Consider the following 18537-nt stretch of genomic DNA (forward strand, 5'->3'; position numbering starts at 1 on the left):
TTACAGTGTTAGTCCATGACTGCACTTACACATATACTTGTACACATACATAGCGCTGAAATACGTAACTTGTGTGATCAGTTTCTATACTGGGGACTGTTTATAAAAAGGAATAAAGAAATCAGGAATTAGAGAATAAAGATCAAGAACTAGAGTAATACAAGCCAGGCGTTTAGAGAAGCTCTGGAAAAGCTTTCATACTGTGTGAGTATTCCAACAAAAACATGTTCTCTTAAAAATTAAAAACCAGATCTGGTTTAGCAGTTCTATCTTGGAGCCCATTTTAGAGGCTGATTTCTTCTTCCAGTGATTATCAAAACTGCAAAGATTCTTTTTTCTCAAGCTTCCCAAAATGTCTGCGGTAACAGAGTTCTTGTATAAATCCACAATCATCCCCAGAAGTATTCAAACCTAAAATAAAGCCACTTTTACGGTTGTATGAGCTAGGAATAAGGACATTAAACTGAAAACTGTTAAAAGCAATTGGCGTAGGCACATTAAAACAACAGATTTGCAATCAATTTCTTATGAAACAAGTGTATCATGCACAGATGTCTCCAGACACCAACATCCAATTTTCTCCTGGCCAAAAATATACAGAAGATAAATATTATCCCAGCCTGCTAGAGTGCACAAAAAGTTCTGTGTTCTTTGTCCTCTTTACTGAGACAATGTTTCTGAATTCACTTTACTGGTGTAAACATTGCCCTAAGTGACTAGAAGATTATGTTTCAGGAAGAACTATGTTTGTGATGTTGTGCAAGCAGCGGATCCTACAACATTTCTATCTGTTTTTTTTTCATGCAATCAATGCAAATTTTCAATACAGAACTTGCCATTCTGGGTAAGATATACATGTGCAAGTCAGCAATAAGGTAAGTATAACAGGAGAACAGAAACAAGTTCAGTATGAGGTTGAAATGGTACGTCTGGCTTTACATCACATAATTTTGATTAAAATGCTATCAGCAGTGACAGTAATTTACTTCCGGTTGTGTCACGTCACTTAGAACAGTTTCTGGACTTGAAAAGTGAAGGTCCCTCAAGCTTTGTTAGGAGCAAAGAAGACAATGTGACTTGAGACCTGAAATTTCTATTTAATGTTGTCAATCCAATTTGCAATCTCTGATGAGCCCAAATGAACCCTAGAAATAAAAATGTGTTCTAGCTCTGAATTCTGCATTCTGCAGTGAGCTCTTGTTACAGCACGACATAAAGAAACCTGCACAGCTCTGGTATTGACAGTGGTTTAACCTTGGCCCCCTGGACTTTGTCTCTACCTACACAAGCCTCTCCAGCTGGCCAGAGGAACAACCAGTTCCTGCAAGGCTCCCCTGTGCTTCCAGTGATGTACCTGGCAACAACTGCTTTGCTACTACCTCAAGGTATTAAACCTTATAGGCCTTACAAGAAACAAGCACTGCTGGAGCCCTCTGGCTCTTCCTGTGCTAAATTAGAGATGAGACTGGTAGGACTGGTCAGACACTGTTGAGTCTTCCGTGACAATACCAAGAGGGTGTTGCTTTCCCATGCACTGAAACCAGCAGCTTCAAAGGACAAATATAAATGATAGCTAAAAAATACATCTAATAAAATGTATGAAAAGTGACATTATGATGCAGGTGGACGTGAAGGTAATGGCCATGGGTGGACCTGGAGAAGAGTTGAGGCTTGCAGTTCTTTTTTCAAAGCAGATCATACAGACTTGTTTCTCTGTAGTTGTTCCTAGAGTGGGTGGTTTTGTGTAGATGTGTTTCTAAGAGAAGGTAGTAACCCAGTAGGTATCAAAGAGAGAAAATAGGTAACAAGTAGATAATAAAGCTAACATAGCAGACTGGAGTGGTGTGACTGGTGAATATGGCCACAGGTCTCATGGCAAACAACAAAGACGAAGCAGGCATTAACTTCTTCTGCTTTAAAACCATTCCTGTCAATTAACAAGGACATCAACATGTTTTTAAACAGGAATCCTACCTGTTTCTGTGCAATTTTCACCCAGAACATGTCACCTCATCAAAATGTTTAACATATGCATTACAACTGGAGCTCACCCAGCTGGGTTTCAGCTCTCTTGGTCATGAAGCTTGACCAAGATCTAAGTTCAGTGAGGAAAATTAATATCAACAAAATGCCCTTATTGCCCAAAGAGGTTGTGAACTCCCCATCCCTGCAGATATGACAAGGCTGGATAGGGCTCTGAACAACCTGATCTAGTGGAAGGTGTCCCTACCCATGGCAGGGGGACTTTAACCTAGATGATCTTGAAGGTCCTTTCCAACCCAAACCACTCTATGGTTCGATGAGTTTTCCCTTTTCTGCTCATTTGTCATGGTGTCAAGCACTGCCGGAGAAGCAGCAAAGCAGTGCAACAACAGAGCAGCACACTCCCTGACCCTGTTTTCAGTACACAAACCTGGGAAATCACTAAGAAAAAGAAAAGGTGAGGGACAAGAGAAAGAGTTCAATTGCAGGTTGAAACATCTGGCTACAAATAGAGGGTTGGCTGCAGAAGGTGGAGAGGTTATAGAAGGCTGTTTGGAACAGACAAGAAAAATCCATCAGAAATGGAAAACAGGCAGGTTCCTGTACACCTCCCATGTGACTTCATTCTGGTGCTCAGGGGAAAGAACAATTCTGACTTTGAATAATAACCCTGACCAATTACAGGGTCTGCATAGGCATCCATTGGCTGGTCTGTCAAACAAGTGCAAACCTAGACAGCTGAGATTTTCCACTTGTGAAAGGAAAAAAAAAAAGTATAATCACAAAACCAAAAGTTTTTGTAATCACCTTCTCATTTAGAAGTCTTCCAGGCATTGACAGAAATGTTAAAATGACAAAAAAGAAACCAAAATACCCCAAACCAAGCAGCCAGTCTGTGCTCAACAGCAGTGACTGTGGTTACTCTCAACAACCAGTGTGGAAGCATAGCTGAAGCATAAAATGCCACTTTAAATGATGGGAGATTTTACAAGGCTAGAACACCACAGGAAGGCCAATAAGGGTGGTCCTGGTCATGTATGCAAAGAGTCATATTAATTTGGATTACTGCAGCTCTGAATGTTGCTTCTGAGGGTTTTCCAGAGACAGTCTGCTGTCCTTACATTATCATCTGATAAATACGGCGGTACCTGGGGTAATCTGAATTCCTCTGATGGTGTTCTGATACTCTTAGTTCATCACTAAAAGAGCACATAGCAGGGCATGACATAGCAAGCACCATCTCACAGGAACCAGAGAAGAAATGGCCCTAAAGAGAACTCACTGGAGCATTTTTTCCACCTGCTTTTTTGGAAGAATTTTATGCCTCTTTCTTAGAGTTTTAATTCCCAAGTATAATTTCCATTTTAAAATGTTATTTTTGGTTTATGCAGTAGAAGGAAAAAGAGGTTTTGAGTCTTTGACAAGAAAATATGGCCATTGTGCTATCTTAAAACAGAGGCTGTTTTCTCCTATCCAGCCTCTCAGTCCTAGGAGGACTCTTTAAATCAACACCCCCAGAATTGTAATTTACAGATCTGGCAGCCATTGTGAAAAAATTAAAATAAGCATCAATTCTGCTTTCACCTGCCAAATAGCTGATGAGAAATTTGCAAGTCAACATATGTCTCTATTTCTGTTCAGGTCAGTATAGTACTGTTTAACAAGCAAGAATTCACTATAATCCTGTTTCTTCGTAAAAGAGTAGGCCAACTTTTAAAACCTTTAGGCAAAAAAAATAAACTTTCTCTGACTCTGTAAGGAATTAATGGGAGTTTTATGTCCATGAGGCTTGACCAGCTGTAAGACTGTCAAACAAGAACTTAAAGAAGCTTTGTATAATCACTATTTACTCACCTAAATAAGCAGAATAAATTCAGAGTAAATAAAATGCAGAACTTAGGGAGCCTCTTTCTGAAAGGGCTCATCCTTGTGCACAGGGGCTCTGGGATCAATGTTGCCCCTTTCCAGTTTACAGGACCAGTCTTCCCAGTTCTCAGAGTCCAGCAAAACTGCTGACATAGTTGCTAACAAATTTCCAAGATCGAGTGGTGGAAAAAGAGGTCATAGCAGCAGGAGTTACTGTGAAAACAAGCTGGGGAACTGTTTCCATCTCTTTTATCCCTGTGTCTAAACTTTGTATGCTGTTACCACTCAGAAAAGGTTTTTGTTTCCTCCCGTCCTCCTCTGCAGTTTACATACTGCCTCATGCCGCCGTCTGGGGTCCCTATAGCTTCCAATCTTCCCTTCTGTCTTAGGTCACAAGATGTGACTAGGGGTGTGTATTCTGTTGCCATCTGTTAGAGGTGTGGCAGTTATCTTCTGTTAATTGGGCAGTTTTCTTTATCTCTTCCACATCCAATCCTCCTTCTGGGAAATACTTTCTGTTAATGGGCCATTGAGTCTCACAGCATGACTGATAAAATTCCATCATCCCATTGTGAGATGCTCCGCCCAGAGGGCCAGAGGGCCAAGCATTCCTACCAGGATATAATCAGAGATTTGGAGCACCACAGGCAGCCAGCACTGGATTCCCAAAGCACTTTCTTCTCTGCTGGTTTCCCAAAAGAAGACAAGGTCCCTCTACACCACCACTGGACCTTCAGAGGAAAACCCTATCCTGCTACAGGATCACTGCTTCAACAAAACCACAGCTGGCACTGCAGGAGGACTGCAGCCACCATTTAATCAGACCTGTACCAACACCCTGACCAACAAGGTGTCAGGTCATATTCTGACTCTGTCAATGTTGGGGTTTTTGTACTTTTGCACTTGTATTTTAATTTTCCTAGTAAAGAACTGTTATTTCTATTGCCACATCTTTGCCTGAGAACCCCTTAATTTCAAAATTATAATAATTCAGAGGGAGGGGGTTTACATTTTCCATTTCAAGGGAGGCTCCTGCCTCTCTCAGCAGACTCCTGTCTTTACAAACCAAGATACCTCCTAAAGCTTTCTGGAATGGTTCTACTAGCACAAGAGATGTGTTCCATCACTGCATGTTGAACATGTTTACTCCTTTGGCCTGTCAAGTATTAGACCTGCCCTTGACCCCAAATCTGTGAGATTTCTTAATGGTCCATCCCATCTACGGTGAACACAAAGGAGCAATGCTGTGGAGGCAGCTTCCTCTCACCCAGTCATGGATAAGAATCATGCACTGGTTTGGGTTGGAAGGGGTCTTAAGGATCATCTCATTCCACTCCCCTGCCATGGTCAGTGATACCTTCCACCAGACCAGGTTGCTCAGAACCCCATCCAGCCTGGCCTTGAACACTTTTGGAGATGGGGCAGCCACAGCTTCTCTGGGCAACACCTGTGCCAGGGCCTCATCACCCTGAGAGGAAAGAATTTCTTCCAAAAACTACTTGCTAAAACTACTAAACTTATCCTCTGCCAGTTTAAAGCCATTCTCTCTTGTCCTATCACTCCATGCCCTTGTAAAAAGTCCCTCTTCAGCCTTCTTGGAGCCCCTTTAGCACTGGAAGGCGCTCTAAGGTCTCCCCTGAACCTTCTGTTCTCCAGGCTGAACATCCCCAGCCTTTTCAGCCTGTCTCCAGAGCAGAGGTGCTCCAGTCCTCTTGAGCATGTTGGCCTCTCACCAGCAGATCTATTACATTTTTACATACGTACTTCTTAGACATATCAAAAGGATGGTAATTTTGTGGGCTGGGGGACTATAAGAAGCCAGGAATTAATTCAATCAGAAAACCAGATCTATTAGTGCATTGTTTTTATAAGCACATTTTAGGCAGAACAACATTTGAATTTATTGTTTTGGTTAAAAAAGACTGCTTATTAATGCCAATTTTGCTTTAAGGCTCTGAATTAAAAACAAATCACTCATTTTTTCCTCTTTCCGATCCTTGAAGTTTCAAGATGCAAGTGGCTTGTAAGAGGCTGTTCCAAATACAAGAACAGTGTGAGGAATAACATATAACAAAGTTTTTTGCAGACAACTTTTTTTATACTACAAGCAGCTGCTACAGAAATTAACTCTAAGTCTCACTTACATACAGAGGAATGCATTTTGAGCTGAAACTGAAATACTTGTTCTCTGTCAGCCTTTGGGATGGTTGCATTTTATAACAGCATACAAAATGCAAATCTGTTCACAAACAAATTTTACAACAGTAAATTGAATGCAGAAATTAAAATACCCATTTATTTTCAATGAAGGTAATATGCTCCAAAATGGCAATGACAAAAATGGGTTTAGTATCACAAACAGGTCTACATTGATCTCCACACTTATACAGTCAACATTATTCAAGAAGAAATTCAGAAAAAAATTTGCAATATGTGCATTATCTTAGAGAGAAAAAGTATGTATTATATATATTTTATATATAATACTATATCACATTATATTGTACTATATGCATTCTCTGTTGGCAGAGGTGGATTATTCTGACTGCTCATCATGGAAGCCATGCTGGAAGTCATCTTGGCTCAGTAAAATAACTCTGTGTAAGTTATAAAATAGTCAGATGTTAATATAAATTTGTACCTGAATGTTGGGATTCTGCCCATTGATATCTGCTTTTGACAGGTCAGGGAAGTTTGGGAGGTCCAGGAGAAAAGACCTGGGTCCATCTCTTTGCAAGGACGTATGCCCGCTCTCCTGCCTGAACTGCTCCTTAGGAAATGGCCGATGGGCAGCCTGGAGATTGGGGTATTCTCGTTGCTCCTCGGGGTTCAGGGTGAAACTGTCTTCAGGAGAATGGTCCTCTGCAGTCAGTGTGTTCTGAGGAAGAAAAGCAAGGCCCAGTAATGACAACTGAGAGCGTACAGTCCCGCCAGTGCCCCCATCCCTCCACTGCCTGCAGCTTTACAGCACCCAGACCCACGGCTCACAACTGAGACACAGATCTGAAACCAGCTGACGCAAGATAAAACTGAGTCAGACTTGGGACTTAGTTCTTCCAGGCTCCTGAACCATTCCAGCCTTGTGGTGAGCACCTACACATGGACACAAGCATCAGACTTAAAACAAACCTAGAAACACGAGGCTCTGAAGTAACCCCGGGAAATCAAATCGTACCACATTAAACATGTCCCTAAAAATGCTGAAAGGCATCCATCTTAAATCATTTTAGTTTGCTTTGCTCCAAAGTGAAGCAAAAACACTGACTGCTAAGGCCATTTCAAAATTTATGGGATTAAAAGATCCTACTGCTGAGCTGGCAACCTCCCCTTCTCTCCCCTCAGTGTGCAACAACTTCCATCTCGTCTCTGAGTTCCTCACCCAGTTTCTCTGGTCTTGAACATCTGAACCTTCCTTCCTCTGGGATCTCATTTTCATGTTTGCCTAATGGTGGGATTGAATTTCACCAAGCTGTGGGTCAGCGGTTAATGATTTTGTTATTGTTGAGCGTACTTCTGGGTTTTGTAGTATCTTACAGCAGGCTTCCTCTGAACCAGTAGCACTGCTGCCACTGCCTTTGACCTCACCAAGAAGACACATTTAGTATCAAAACACTGGCTCCCTGCTCCCTGGGTTAGGACTGCCTGGGGACTTGGGGAAAAAACAGCAGAGAAGCCAAGTCTTCTTATGGAAAAAAAAAAAAAAAGAAAAGAAAAAAAAAAAAAAAAAGAAAGAAAGAAAAAAAAAAGCATAGATCAGATTCAGCACAGGTTTTGGGTTTGACTCAGCTGAAAAATTTTAGCTTGAGGTCTTAGTATGACTGCCTGGGGAGTTTTTATTTTGAGTTCATAAAGAGACAGCAAGCATGGAGAGGGTAAATGTTAAAGACCTATCTTTTAAAACAAGCACAATTAAAGTGGAATGGCCACATGTGGTTCTGGCTCTACTGAAGCATATTTTTGCCAGCATTTCTGGTTAAACACAATCTCCATCCAGCTCCCCTGGTTCAAATTAAGCCACAGCATACCTTTAGCTAAGCTCTCAGATAGATAACAGCTCCAATGCCTTTTTTTTTATTTTGTGTTTATTTGCTTAGAAGGTTCTAAATTGACCTTTAAAGGGATGTTACAATATAACCTGTGCACATTACAGAAAAATATTCACTGAGTTAAAATAAATTAAGCTTGAAGAATTAATCTCAGACTAAGTGAAATTGTCTCAAGTAAAAATCAAGGTAGTTCTTCTCTACCCTCCTCACTGCACTCTATTTGTAAAGAGCAAAAACAATTTAGCAGAATTAATATGTTGTATTATCATTCCCAGAATAGCTACAGTCTGAAAGTGCCAAAACGGTAATTTTATACATTTATCTACAGCACAGATACAAATTTTGAATTAGTGTACGTGTGCAGTGCTAAAAATGTGTATACTCCTGACAGTCTGCTTTGCTTGAAGGCTAAAACAGGCTCTTCTCTTTGCTGGAGACCAGGAAGGACTTTCAGATGCCTTTGGTGGCCCACCCGTTATTCAATACAAAGCAGAAAGCAGATCACACAGCAGGAAGCTCTGGGAAATTAAACTGACGGCCACTTAGCTAACTTTAGGTTCCTTACTCATATGCTATTGCTTTAACTTAACACTTTTCAGATAGAATTTAACATGCTTGGTTCATGAGGATTAAATGGCTTTTCAGTTATGTCTGACTAACAACAGGGCATAATAGTGCTGTGATTAAATTACTTCAGTTGGGAACAAAAAAAATGTGGTACTTAACCATTTTTAGTGGGGTATCATGCCCATAATCTTACCTTTATTAAAAATAAAGTAAGATTTTATTAAAAACTAATAAAATTCTCACATAGGATTCCACATTTTCCCTATCTGTCTGCTCCTTCAGGAGCATCCTGATTCTCCACATACCATGCAGCTAGAGCTGGCCAAGGCCTTTGGAGACCCAGATTCAAGTCTCTGACAAGAGTCGGTGTGTGATCCTGACAGGTCACGGTCTGCTGGTGCCTCGGTGGGGGTAACAGCACTTCCCTTCCTCACTGTGATGTTTGAGGGGAGCTCAGCAACTACAATAATAAGGTCTATATAAAAAGTTTTTAATAGTGTCAAACAGATGGAATATCACATGGAGTTAGTTAGGAAATTGTCATGGTGAAGTAATGACATCAGGCTGATTGGGCCCACTACCAAGCTGCTTGGGGCAGGAACTGTCATTAATTACAGACCGAGGAAGACGGGGCTGCTTGACATTGGAAAGAAAAACACAGGGAGGACAAGATAACTACTCCATCCCAAAGGCTGCTGCAGGCAAGAGAGGATGGACCACTCTGCTTGCCCAGGGTGGACATCACCCAGAGACACATCAGGTACACATTTCTGATGGCAGCGACTGCCAAGCCCTAGAGTGGGACATGGAGCTCGACTTCAAGAGCAGGGTTGGCTGTTGCCTGGCAGGAATGACCCAGGTTAAACAGTGCTCTGCCTAGAGGCAGTGCTGTCTCTCACAGTCCCTTTTGCACTAGGAAAGCCCAAGACAGGAGTTCTTGGGCCTCTGTGTTGTACTGCAACACAGGCAAGTGGAAATGCTCAGTATGTGCGATCATTCCAGTTATCTGCTCATGGTACGATGAGTGAACGGACATTTGTTTCCAGTTAATAAAATGAAGAGAATGTCCATTTTTTAGGAAGATACTTCTTGGTGTCACGTCTAAGCTGACCTGCAGTATTATTAGAAATGTGCATTTCTGGTAAAAAGATTAAAGAGGCTGCCACAAATAAAAGTGAGCTTGAACTGAGCTTGAAGAGAAGACTATGCTCACCCTGTGCTACTGCATTAGCTCTGCAAAGGCTCTTCCAAGACCCATATAGCAGGAAAAAGTGTGTTCTTATTGCGATGCCAGCATCCTTTCTGAAGAAAATAGGGTTTGTGTTTCAAAGCTAACAGATGAAATTTGATTTTTTTTTTTTTAAGGGGATATTCTTTCCTTGTTTTTACGTTATTTCCATGTTTATATTTCACACTGTTTATTTTTAGGTGTACACAATTTTATTACTGATGCTTTTGGGAAAGCAATGTTGTTTGCCTTCCTTTAAAAGCTATGTCACTTCATTCAGAACTACTGACTCACTTTCTTTGAAGTTATGACATTTCTAATTCAGGCACACTGGTTTCTTACTCAAATGATGCATCTGCTCTAAATATTTTAAGATAAAACACTTTTCCCCTCTTCATTTAAAAGGATTATTCACAATGTTTAGACTTTCCATTAAGATGATTTTAAGAGGTTACTCATACTGGCTGTAAGCTACAGCTCTGCAAGCCCTGTGGGATCAAATAATTATAGAAGTTCCTAGTATAAAAACAGGTTAGGATTTTTGAGTGTTCCAAGTGTGGACAGTATATAAAGGTAAGAAGATATAACCCATTGTTATGCACTGTGTGACAAAGCTATGAAATAAACCCTTGAGAGAGAATCTGACACATTACAGAATAACACACCTTGCAACACCCATCTCTGAAAAAGGGAGGGCAATAGGTCAGTACATATCAATGTGTTGGTGTCCATCTATAAACCACAAAAGAAGAGCAGTTCACAGGGATTTTGTGAGGATAATTTTCAGTGCTGGTGATCCAGGTGGAAGGATTTAAGACTCCAAGGGACAACCCCGCATGCAGGAAAAATGTTTGGCCTGATATTGCAGATTAATTCTCCAATAATCAGATCGGTATTTTAACATCCTTTGGCTTTCCCATCATATTTCTCCCTCTGTCACGATAGACATGAGGTGCAGGGAAATGTACTGTTTCTCTTCCCCACAGAGAAGCTAAACAGAAATGGGAACTTGTAAAAATACCAAACTAGGGGATTTCTCTGCAATTTTGGCAAGTAAGGAGTCCATCTCCCTCCTCTCTTCCTTATTTTAATACCATTTCCAGTTCTGGAAAAGCAACCAAGACAGAGGGTAAGTGAGGAATGACTGTAGATATACAAAATATTCTGAAATAGTTGCTCTTTCTCTGCCCTTGATATTTATTACTTTCCTTCATTCACTCCCTACTTGCCAAAGCAAGGGCACATTTGCAAGCACTGCTAATTATGGAGTTGAGAGGATTTTAGAAAACTGATACAACTCATATTCTAATAGCTTCCAGTGAGCAAGGGCATCTATTACTAAATCCCTGCTGCAGCTACATTGTTTTCTTATTTCTTGTATTCTCCTTTGAAATATCTTGTAAAATGATCTTGACAAGACGTCTTAAATTGAAAACCAAGGGTCTGTCACTGCACTTTCATGATGCACCTGTACAGCATCTTCAACCACCAGCAACAAATGACTTTTATTTATTAGGAAACTTCACAGATGCTATATTGCTATCAGAGACAAAATGAGGCATGAGGCCTGAGGCCTTCACAGAAAACCATTATAGCCATTAGGACTGGTTTCATTTCCCACCTGCCCAAACAGATTGTTTTCATTTTGAAGGCTGTCGTGGGTTTTCAGGTTCGTGCTAAATGATCACTTTAAGCCAGTCTTGGGAGGCTGAGTAACACACCAGGATACTACATGAGACTCTTAGCGCCACAGATCCAAGACATGCAATGAACTTGGGTGATCTAATTCCTGGAATTTATTTATGTTTTTCATCTACGATCAGTATAAACAGCACAGGACCTATCAGGCATGTTAAAGGAGCAGGCAGTGAGTATAACAGCTGAGAAACATTATCAGAGATACACAGAGAAAGATTTCTTTTATGATTAATGCCACATACAGTCCAGGCAGTCAGACAGGAAGTCAGAGACCAGAGGGGTGTTACATCAACCACTCCACTACTAAGACATTTTAATTTTTCCTTAAAATGAGCTTGCCACTCACTCACATATAGCAGTAAAGTGAAAAACCTTACTTATCTTTAGAAAACTGCACAAACTAATTGTTCCAATAATAAAAACTGCATTTTAGATAATCACTGCTAATAAATAATTTAAAACAGATGGCATTGGCTTGTATGTACACAATTGTTTTCACTAAGCAGGTCCAAAATAGAGCATCTGCTTTAAACATTGTGCAAATAAAAGATGAATCACTGATAACAGTTGGTAATATAATAATAACAATAACAATAATAAAATTCTGTTAATCATGGTCTGTTTTAATAGTTTTCTATTATTCTCCAATTCTCCAGCAAAATTGGTAAAATGACAGTGCAAGCAGTTCTAACTTGCAGTACATCTGCCTGTGTGACTGTGTGGCCATGGATTACTAAATCCAGTCACCCATAGTGTACTGCTCTGGGACACGTGAGCTTCAGGGCCTGTATGGCTCTTGAAGAGATTTTGTCTTTGTGAAGAATAGGATGGAGTCACAAATCCCGCTGCAAGTAAGAAGTTCATGGCAAGACATCAATCCACAGTCACTGCTGAAGAAGTGCTCTCTGCAGATGCTGGGTGCCAGTGGTAAAGTGAGGTGCTTGGGGTGCCCCAGTACACACCCAGTCCACCACAGCTGGTAGTCTGCTGTATGCTGAAATAGCTCTCAGGAGCTGCATACAGCAGAACCAGGATCTCAAAGCATTTGGGCACATTTATCACAGAATCACAGCTTTTGAATTTTAGGGTTTTGACACTATAAGCTTGTCTGTGTAGCCCTCATGGCTACACAGAAAATCTTGATGACTGAATGTGTAGCCAGGACATGTGTTATGACTGCAGAGATGCTCAGGCTGTAGGGTTCAGGGCCCCTTCACATCTAGGAAGTACCAGACAGCTCTTTTGAGGCACGTGGCTAACACTACGTCAGGACCCTCTGCAGAGGAGGAAAAGTCTGTTGCCTTGTTTGACCTTGTGAACTGATACCTCCTGAGTGCCAGAGTCGCTCTAACACCATTCTTCCCCTACTGAGCCAGTTTATTCACTTGCAGTTGCCAAGCTCTGGTCCATCCTTCATTCAGATTCTGCTTGGGAGTTTTGCTCACCGAGCTTCCTGCCTCCTCCACAGCCCTGGCAAACAGTGGGTCCACATCTGAATAGTTGTGGCAGACAATGTTTTTAACTTTGAGCTTAAGGAGAAAACCAACCATATTATACTCAGATCTGGCAACCTTTTGCTACATGTTGTGGACACACATTTCACATCACAGCTATTTTTTATGCTCTGTTGTTTGCTTGTATTTCATGTTTCATTCAGCTGGAAAATACAAACAGTATGGTTCAGCTTGGAGGTTAAGAACTGCCAGTTTGTATAAACACTTTGATAATAGAAACTTGGTGGTGATTGCAGCTCAGTGTCTGCTGGAAAAAAACAGAGGGCTTTTAGCAAATTTTCTGATGTAGTACAACACTGGTGCTTTGTTCTTCAGCATATCTGCTTACCCATCCAGGGGACAGCCAAGCACACAGAATTGAATTGTGTACAGCTTTGACAGATGCTCAGTGTCAAATTTTACTTCTAGTTGCCTAAGCTGCTGATAAACATTTAGTTATTCTTCATGACTCTAAAGATTTCCCTGTAATCACTGCCTGGCTGAGCTCTCCACACAGGACATAGTGACTGTGCAGCTGAACAGGCAAAGGTACAGCTGAAGAGTAGCCCAAGTATTCTATGCCAGTAACCTGTGGTGCCAAAATGCAAATTCTTTAAAAGTTCTAATTCTTTTTAGGCCTTATTAAAGGCTTGCATAAAATCAGTAGTAAAATAAAGCTTTAAAATAGAATTTACTTATACCATTGCTAAATTTAATTAAACTAGTTTAATCTCACCCATCATCTGAAATCTGCATCATAATTTACACATTAGGTTCCAACAGAATGGGAAAAGGTGCCTTAAGCTGCAATCAAAACTGCAAAGGAAATTCAGAATATTAATCCTTTTTGTACACAACCCTTTTTTCAGGCTTTGCAGGTCAGCACACAAAACATCAGTGTAAATTAAAGAGAACAAACATACATCTCAAGTTATTTTCCTGAGTTTTAAACCATGTCCTTCTGCAAGTTTATTCTACTAAATCACTACGGCTAGGATTTCACTAGGTGAACCAGCTTTAATAAGTGAAGTTTTTATCTCTCCCTCGCTAAAAGAGTAACCTTACTTGAAGCCTTTTCAATTTCCAAAGTTGCCTTCAGCTGTTAGTTTCCAAGAAACAGCTATTCCCAGCCTCCATGTCTCCCTCTCATATGCCACTGAATATCCACCCTATGCTTTCAAAAGTGTCTATGACTCTGGCTGTGTTAACTGGCAGATGTTTTTAGAGACTAGAAAGTGTTTAGTCCCCGTGGACTAAAAGTTACATGATGACTTCATCACATAAGCAAAAGCTAATGACGGGAAAGCAAGAAAGCAGACAAGTGTTATATTCCAAAAACATGATGTTTCCTGTGCTTCTGGCAAAGCTACTTCTGTGCCTGAAAAAAAAGCAAATCACTTTAGTCTTGGTGCTCAAAACACACACACCATCAAATGCCTGCGAGAGAATTTATGTGCCTCTCCCTTAGCTGCCTTCCCCACCAATACTCACTTTCCTTTGGCTGGAAGTGAGAGGGTGAAGGCAGAGGAAAGGCAGTGTTTGTCCACCTTCAATATCTGTGCACCAACTATGTGCCTAACAGCACTCGCTGGAAGGGGTTACTACACCCAGGAGTTTACAGCAAAACAGCAGCAGAAATCTGAGCGGCTGCCTCAGGACCACGCACCTCAGCTCCTGCAGGGAAATACTCTTTCAAGTGCACAGCTTTACCCTCTCTGTTTAGAAAACTTTGGAGACTGATACAGGAGCAACTGCAAGTAATTAGCATATATGGCATCTGCACACAGAGGCAACACTTGCTGTGGTTCCATATCAAGCCATCAACAGTGGACATCATGCTCTCTCTTTCCACCTCCCTGAGCTGCCTGAGTGACAGATCAAGAAACCAGAGGACGTGGATTCACAGGAGAAAGGCCTCCCTCCAGTGACATGATGGGGAAGAAGAGCAAGTGAGTTGATAGGCAGCACACCATGGCAGGACACGGTGAAGACCCTTCTCTGTCTAGGAGGGGAGAAAGGATGTGCCCTGGAGAGAAGCGCGAGCTTTTTGTATCATGAATTCAATGCATGTATATATAAATTTTCCTAGAACAATTAGGGACGGGGCTATTTCCTAGAGCTGATTAAAGAAGCATGACTTGATTTTCAATTTCTAACGACTCGGGGGGCATTCCAATCGACTGCAGACAGGAAATGAATACCATACATGCAGTGAACAAGGCAGATGCTTTTGAATCTGACACTTACGTGAAATGAAAATATCTTCATTTCTGTCTCCCTTCCACCCCACGATCACTAGTTAGTTCTGAGCTATTTTTAGGATAAATGGCTTTATTTTTTGAAGTTGTTATAGTCTTGGCATGTGCCTGAAGCCACCCAGATGCCACTGACAATAAAGTGTATGGGGAGCAGGCAAAAAAACATCTTTAGATTAGTCCCAGCAGCCCAAAACAGCAGCAAGGTAAGAGAGTAAAGACAAGAAGCTCAGTTTTGTGTATCCTCACCTACTCTGGTGAGGAACAGAGATGGGACCCTCGTGGATAAGCCATATCCAGAGAGGGAGAACAGCTCTATGCAAAGAGAGATCCCAAAGCAAAACCGGCAGAGGCACTGAAGGCTATGGCTCAGAACTCACTTCCAGCTACTTAACTCTGCTAAAGAGACAAATACATATATATTCTCCTCATACAGCTCTCACAAGCAAACTGCAATAATTGTCATGGTAGTATTATGGGATTTATAACCCAATATAACAATATAATTGTTGCTCCTTTTATCAATGGTAGCAGTGCGTTTCAGGCATCTCTTTTCCCCCACTTAGTCCATATGTGTGCAAACACATGATTTAAGCTGCATACTCCTCTTGTATTTTATTGTAGGATTAGGACAAAGGAAGAAAAAAAAACCAGAGAGGTGGTATTAATCTGACCCTTACTCTGATGTTATGCAAATAATGAGTTTATCTTGATGTTAAGACAGCCAAAGCTGTATTCCTAAGAACATGAAAAAATAATTCTTGCAGGAGACAGAAGAAGAAAAAGGGATGGGTAGGTGAGAAAGGCAGCTTTGATTTACATTATTCAAAATGCCATGAATGCCACATCAAAGAAGAGCAGGAATGAAATTCACATCCACTGAAGGATTTCAGCAGCTTTTTCAGAGCTATTGATCTCTCAAGGGCAAACCCTTTTAAATACTACGTGATGTCTCTAACTAGCCAGAACTCTCACCTTATACTGGCTGAGCCTGATGGAGTTTGCTTTCAGCAGCTGAGGAAAACAGAAACAACCAAGACAATACTGTATCTGGGTTTTATGTAGGACATACAGAACTGAACACAGAAATAGAAGATGTGCATTTTCTGCACTAGATGTTGCCTCGTTACATCTGCTGCAGAAAATGGCCATCATGGTAGATGTTAACTAAAAACCAGATTCCCCACTGACAAGCCATGTGTTTGGTGACCACGGAGTGCTTTGTCTGAGGACAGACTGCTGTCACCCTTATGAGAGTTTTGGGCAGGGTTTGTTTGCTCAGTGCTGAGTTACAAAAAATATAAAGTCACCTTGTATTTTGTGCAGGATGAAGGTGGAATAAGACATCTAAGGAGCTACTGCAGCTCAGCTGGCAAGCAGTGACTTGTTCATGAGTTTGGACTCATTGGTCTAATCTGAACACCTAGAAGGCACAGGATCCAAACCTAAATCAAGTGCTGAACTGTCAAATGCATCACGGATTGGCATCTTCCCCTCACCCCTTCCCTTCCTTGGGACAGGTGTCTTTGGAGTCTGGTAGACAAGCTTCCCGGTGTTTTGCCTTGTCAGTGGACTTCAGGATCATGCCTTAAGCAAGAGCCACTGGAATTTGGTGCAGTAAAGCAATTTAACCTGATCCAGCCCCAGATGGTTTCCTAAGAGCTGCCTTTGGGCTTCTGATGTGGATCCCCTTGCAGCAGGCTCATTGCTGCTGCCACCATCACATCCCTGAGAACACTCCCTTCATGCTGCCTTCCACATTTGCTATGCTGCACACATGGCTGCAATGGCACATTATGGATTATTTGTCTCTTTCCAAGCTCTTCTCACATTTTGAAGCCCATCTGCTCCCACCAGCACTTAGCACATCTTGGTACCTTGAACATTTTCAGGAAATGGACAACCCTTTTCCTCCTGCATGTTTGGATTGATAGATATTGCTGCTACCATTTCAATACACATAAAAATTCTCCAGGTCTCTACCAGGCTAAACATCTCATCTGAAACCTCTCTCACTATTCTTTTGGTACACCTGATGTCACAGGCAGTGTGGCTGCCCTGGGTCCTGTTTGAGACATATATTCACAAATGTTAGATACACACACATCAAGTCCCTCATTCTTTCCCAATAAAAGCCTGGACTCTAAAGCACAAGGTGAGGAATAGATACTCTATTGGCCAGCTGCAGTGAGCCTTTCATAAATAATGCGATGATCAACACCCAAAGCGGAAAGCAATACCCCAGAAGCTCTGTCCTGCCTGAAAAACATCTGTTTTCCTCTTGTAGACAGGAATAACAAGATAGAAAAAGTCAAATGCTGAATGCCTAAACAAACTGAATTAAGAAGAGATGGTAGGAGTAATGATGGATGAATTGTAAGCCACCTGCAAATGTTAAAGTTGCCGTACTCTTCTGCAGAATATTAAGCTTATACTGCAAACCTCCAATAGACAGGGACTGTGCTCTATAAAAATCAAGATGAATGCAGGCTTGTTTTTATATTATGGAGGTCCTAATCCTCCTCCTCCTCTGCCTTTGCTCTATTGTTACAACATCAAAGACCAACTGCTGGCCAAGATACAGTCAATATGAAAAGGGCGATCAGCAAATTTACTGCTTGACTTCATTCCCTTTAAATGGAATAGGCACCATGGCCCTTTTTCAAAGTCCAATCACAGACATATATCTTTTTTATTGGACATCATGTACAATAAAGTGAAGCTGTAACTTAGAAAAAAAATAGAACACCTTAAAAAAATCCCATGAGGTGAACATTCCTTTATAAAAATATCACTGTGGTTACATGCTTTGAAAAACTCCGGGCACTTCACAGGGCAAAAGGCATGGACTGCCTAGGTTATAGTTTAGCCAAGATGCATACCCATGCCTGATATTGAGTTGGTTTCAAAAAAAAATACCTCAACCAACTAATAAAAAGCTATATATTTAAGACAGAATGCCAGTGTCATTCAAATAAACTGTAATGGCAGCATTCATGTCACAAGAATCATTAACTGCTTTATTACAGCCTGCTCTGTGCAGTGAGTCTTTACAGACTTCTTCAGTCCAGAGAACCTTAAAATCAGGAGCACAAAATGCTGATATACAGACTGCATCTTAAACAACTCCAGTCTGATTACTGAGGTAACTTCCAGAGGTACTTTCAGATAAGAGTTGTGTCAGCAGGCATTAAAGATAGCAACAGTTTTATTGCTCTCATCTTCCTAATCAATTCCTATATCAAATTCTGGCTATGAAATTAAATAGTGCATAAACAATTTACATGATGCAGGAGGAAAGTATAGTGGGGTGTTACAGAATCTATGCTAGACAGCTATGGTTTTAATATTCTGTTTTAAACTATTAATAATTTTTGTTTCTTTGGGTAGCTTGTGCAAAT

The 18537-nt window shown here is 41.0% G+C and overlaps 1 protein-coding gene across 2 annotated transcripts in view; it reads right to left on the reverse strand.

Annotated features, from left to right (window-relative positions):
* ISM1 (isthmin 1) overlaps positions 1-18537 on the reverse strand; it is a 40629-nt gene that overhangs the window by 12963 nt on the left and 9129 nt on the right. For both annotated transcript variants that reach the window (XM_053939155.1, XM_053939154.1), the window contains exon 2: positions 6491-6727. In XM_053939155.1, the coding sequence (XP_053795130.1) occupies positions 6491-6727 (237 nt within the window). The remainder of the gene's footprint in view (positions 1-6490; positions 6728-18537) is intronic.

Source organism: Vidua chalybeata, chromosome 3, assembly GCF_026979565.1.
Source record: "Vidua chalybeata isolate OUT-0048 chromosome 3, bVidCha1 merged haplotype, whole genome shotgun sequence".
Classification (NCBI taxonomy): Eukaryota; Metazoa; Chordata; class Aves; order Passeriformes; family Viduidae; genus Vidua; species Vidua chalybeata.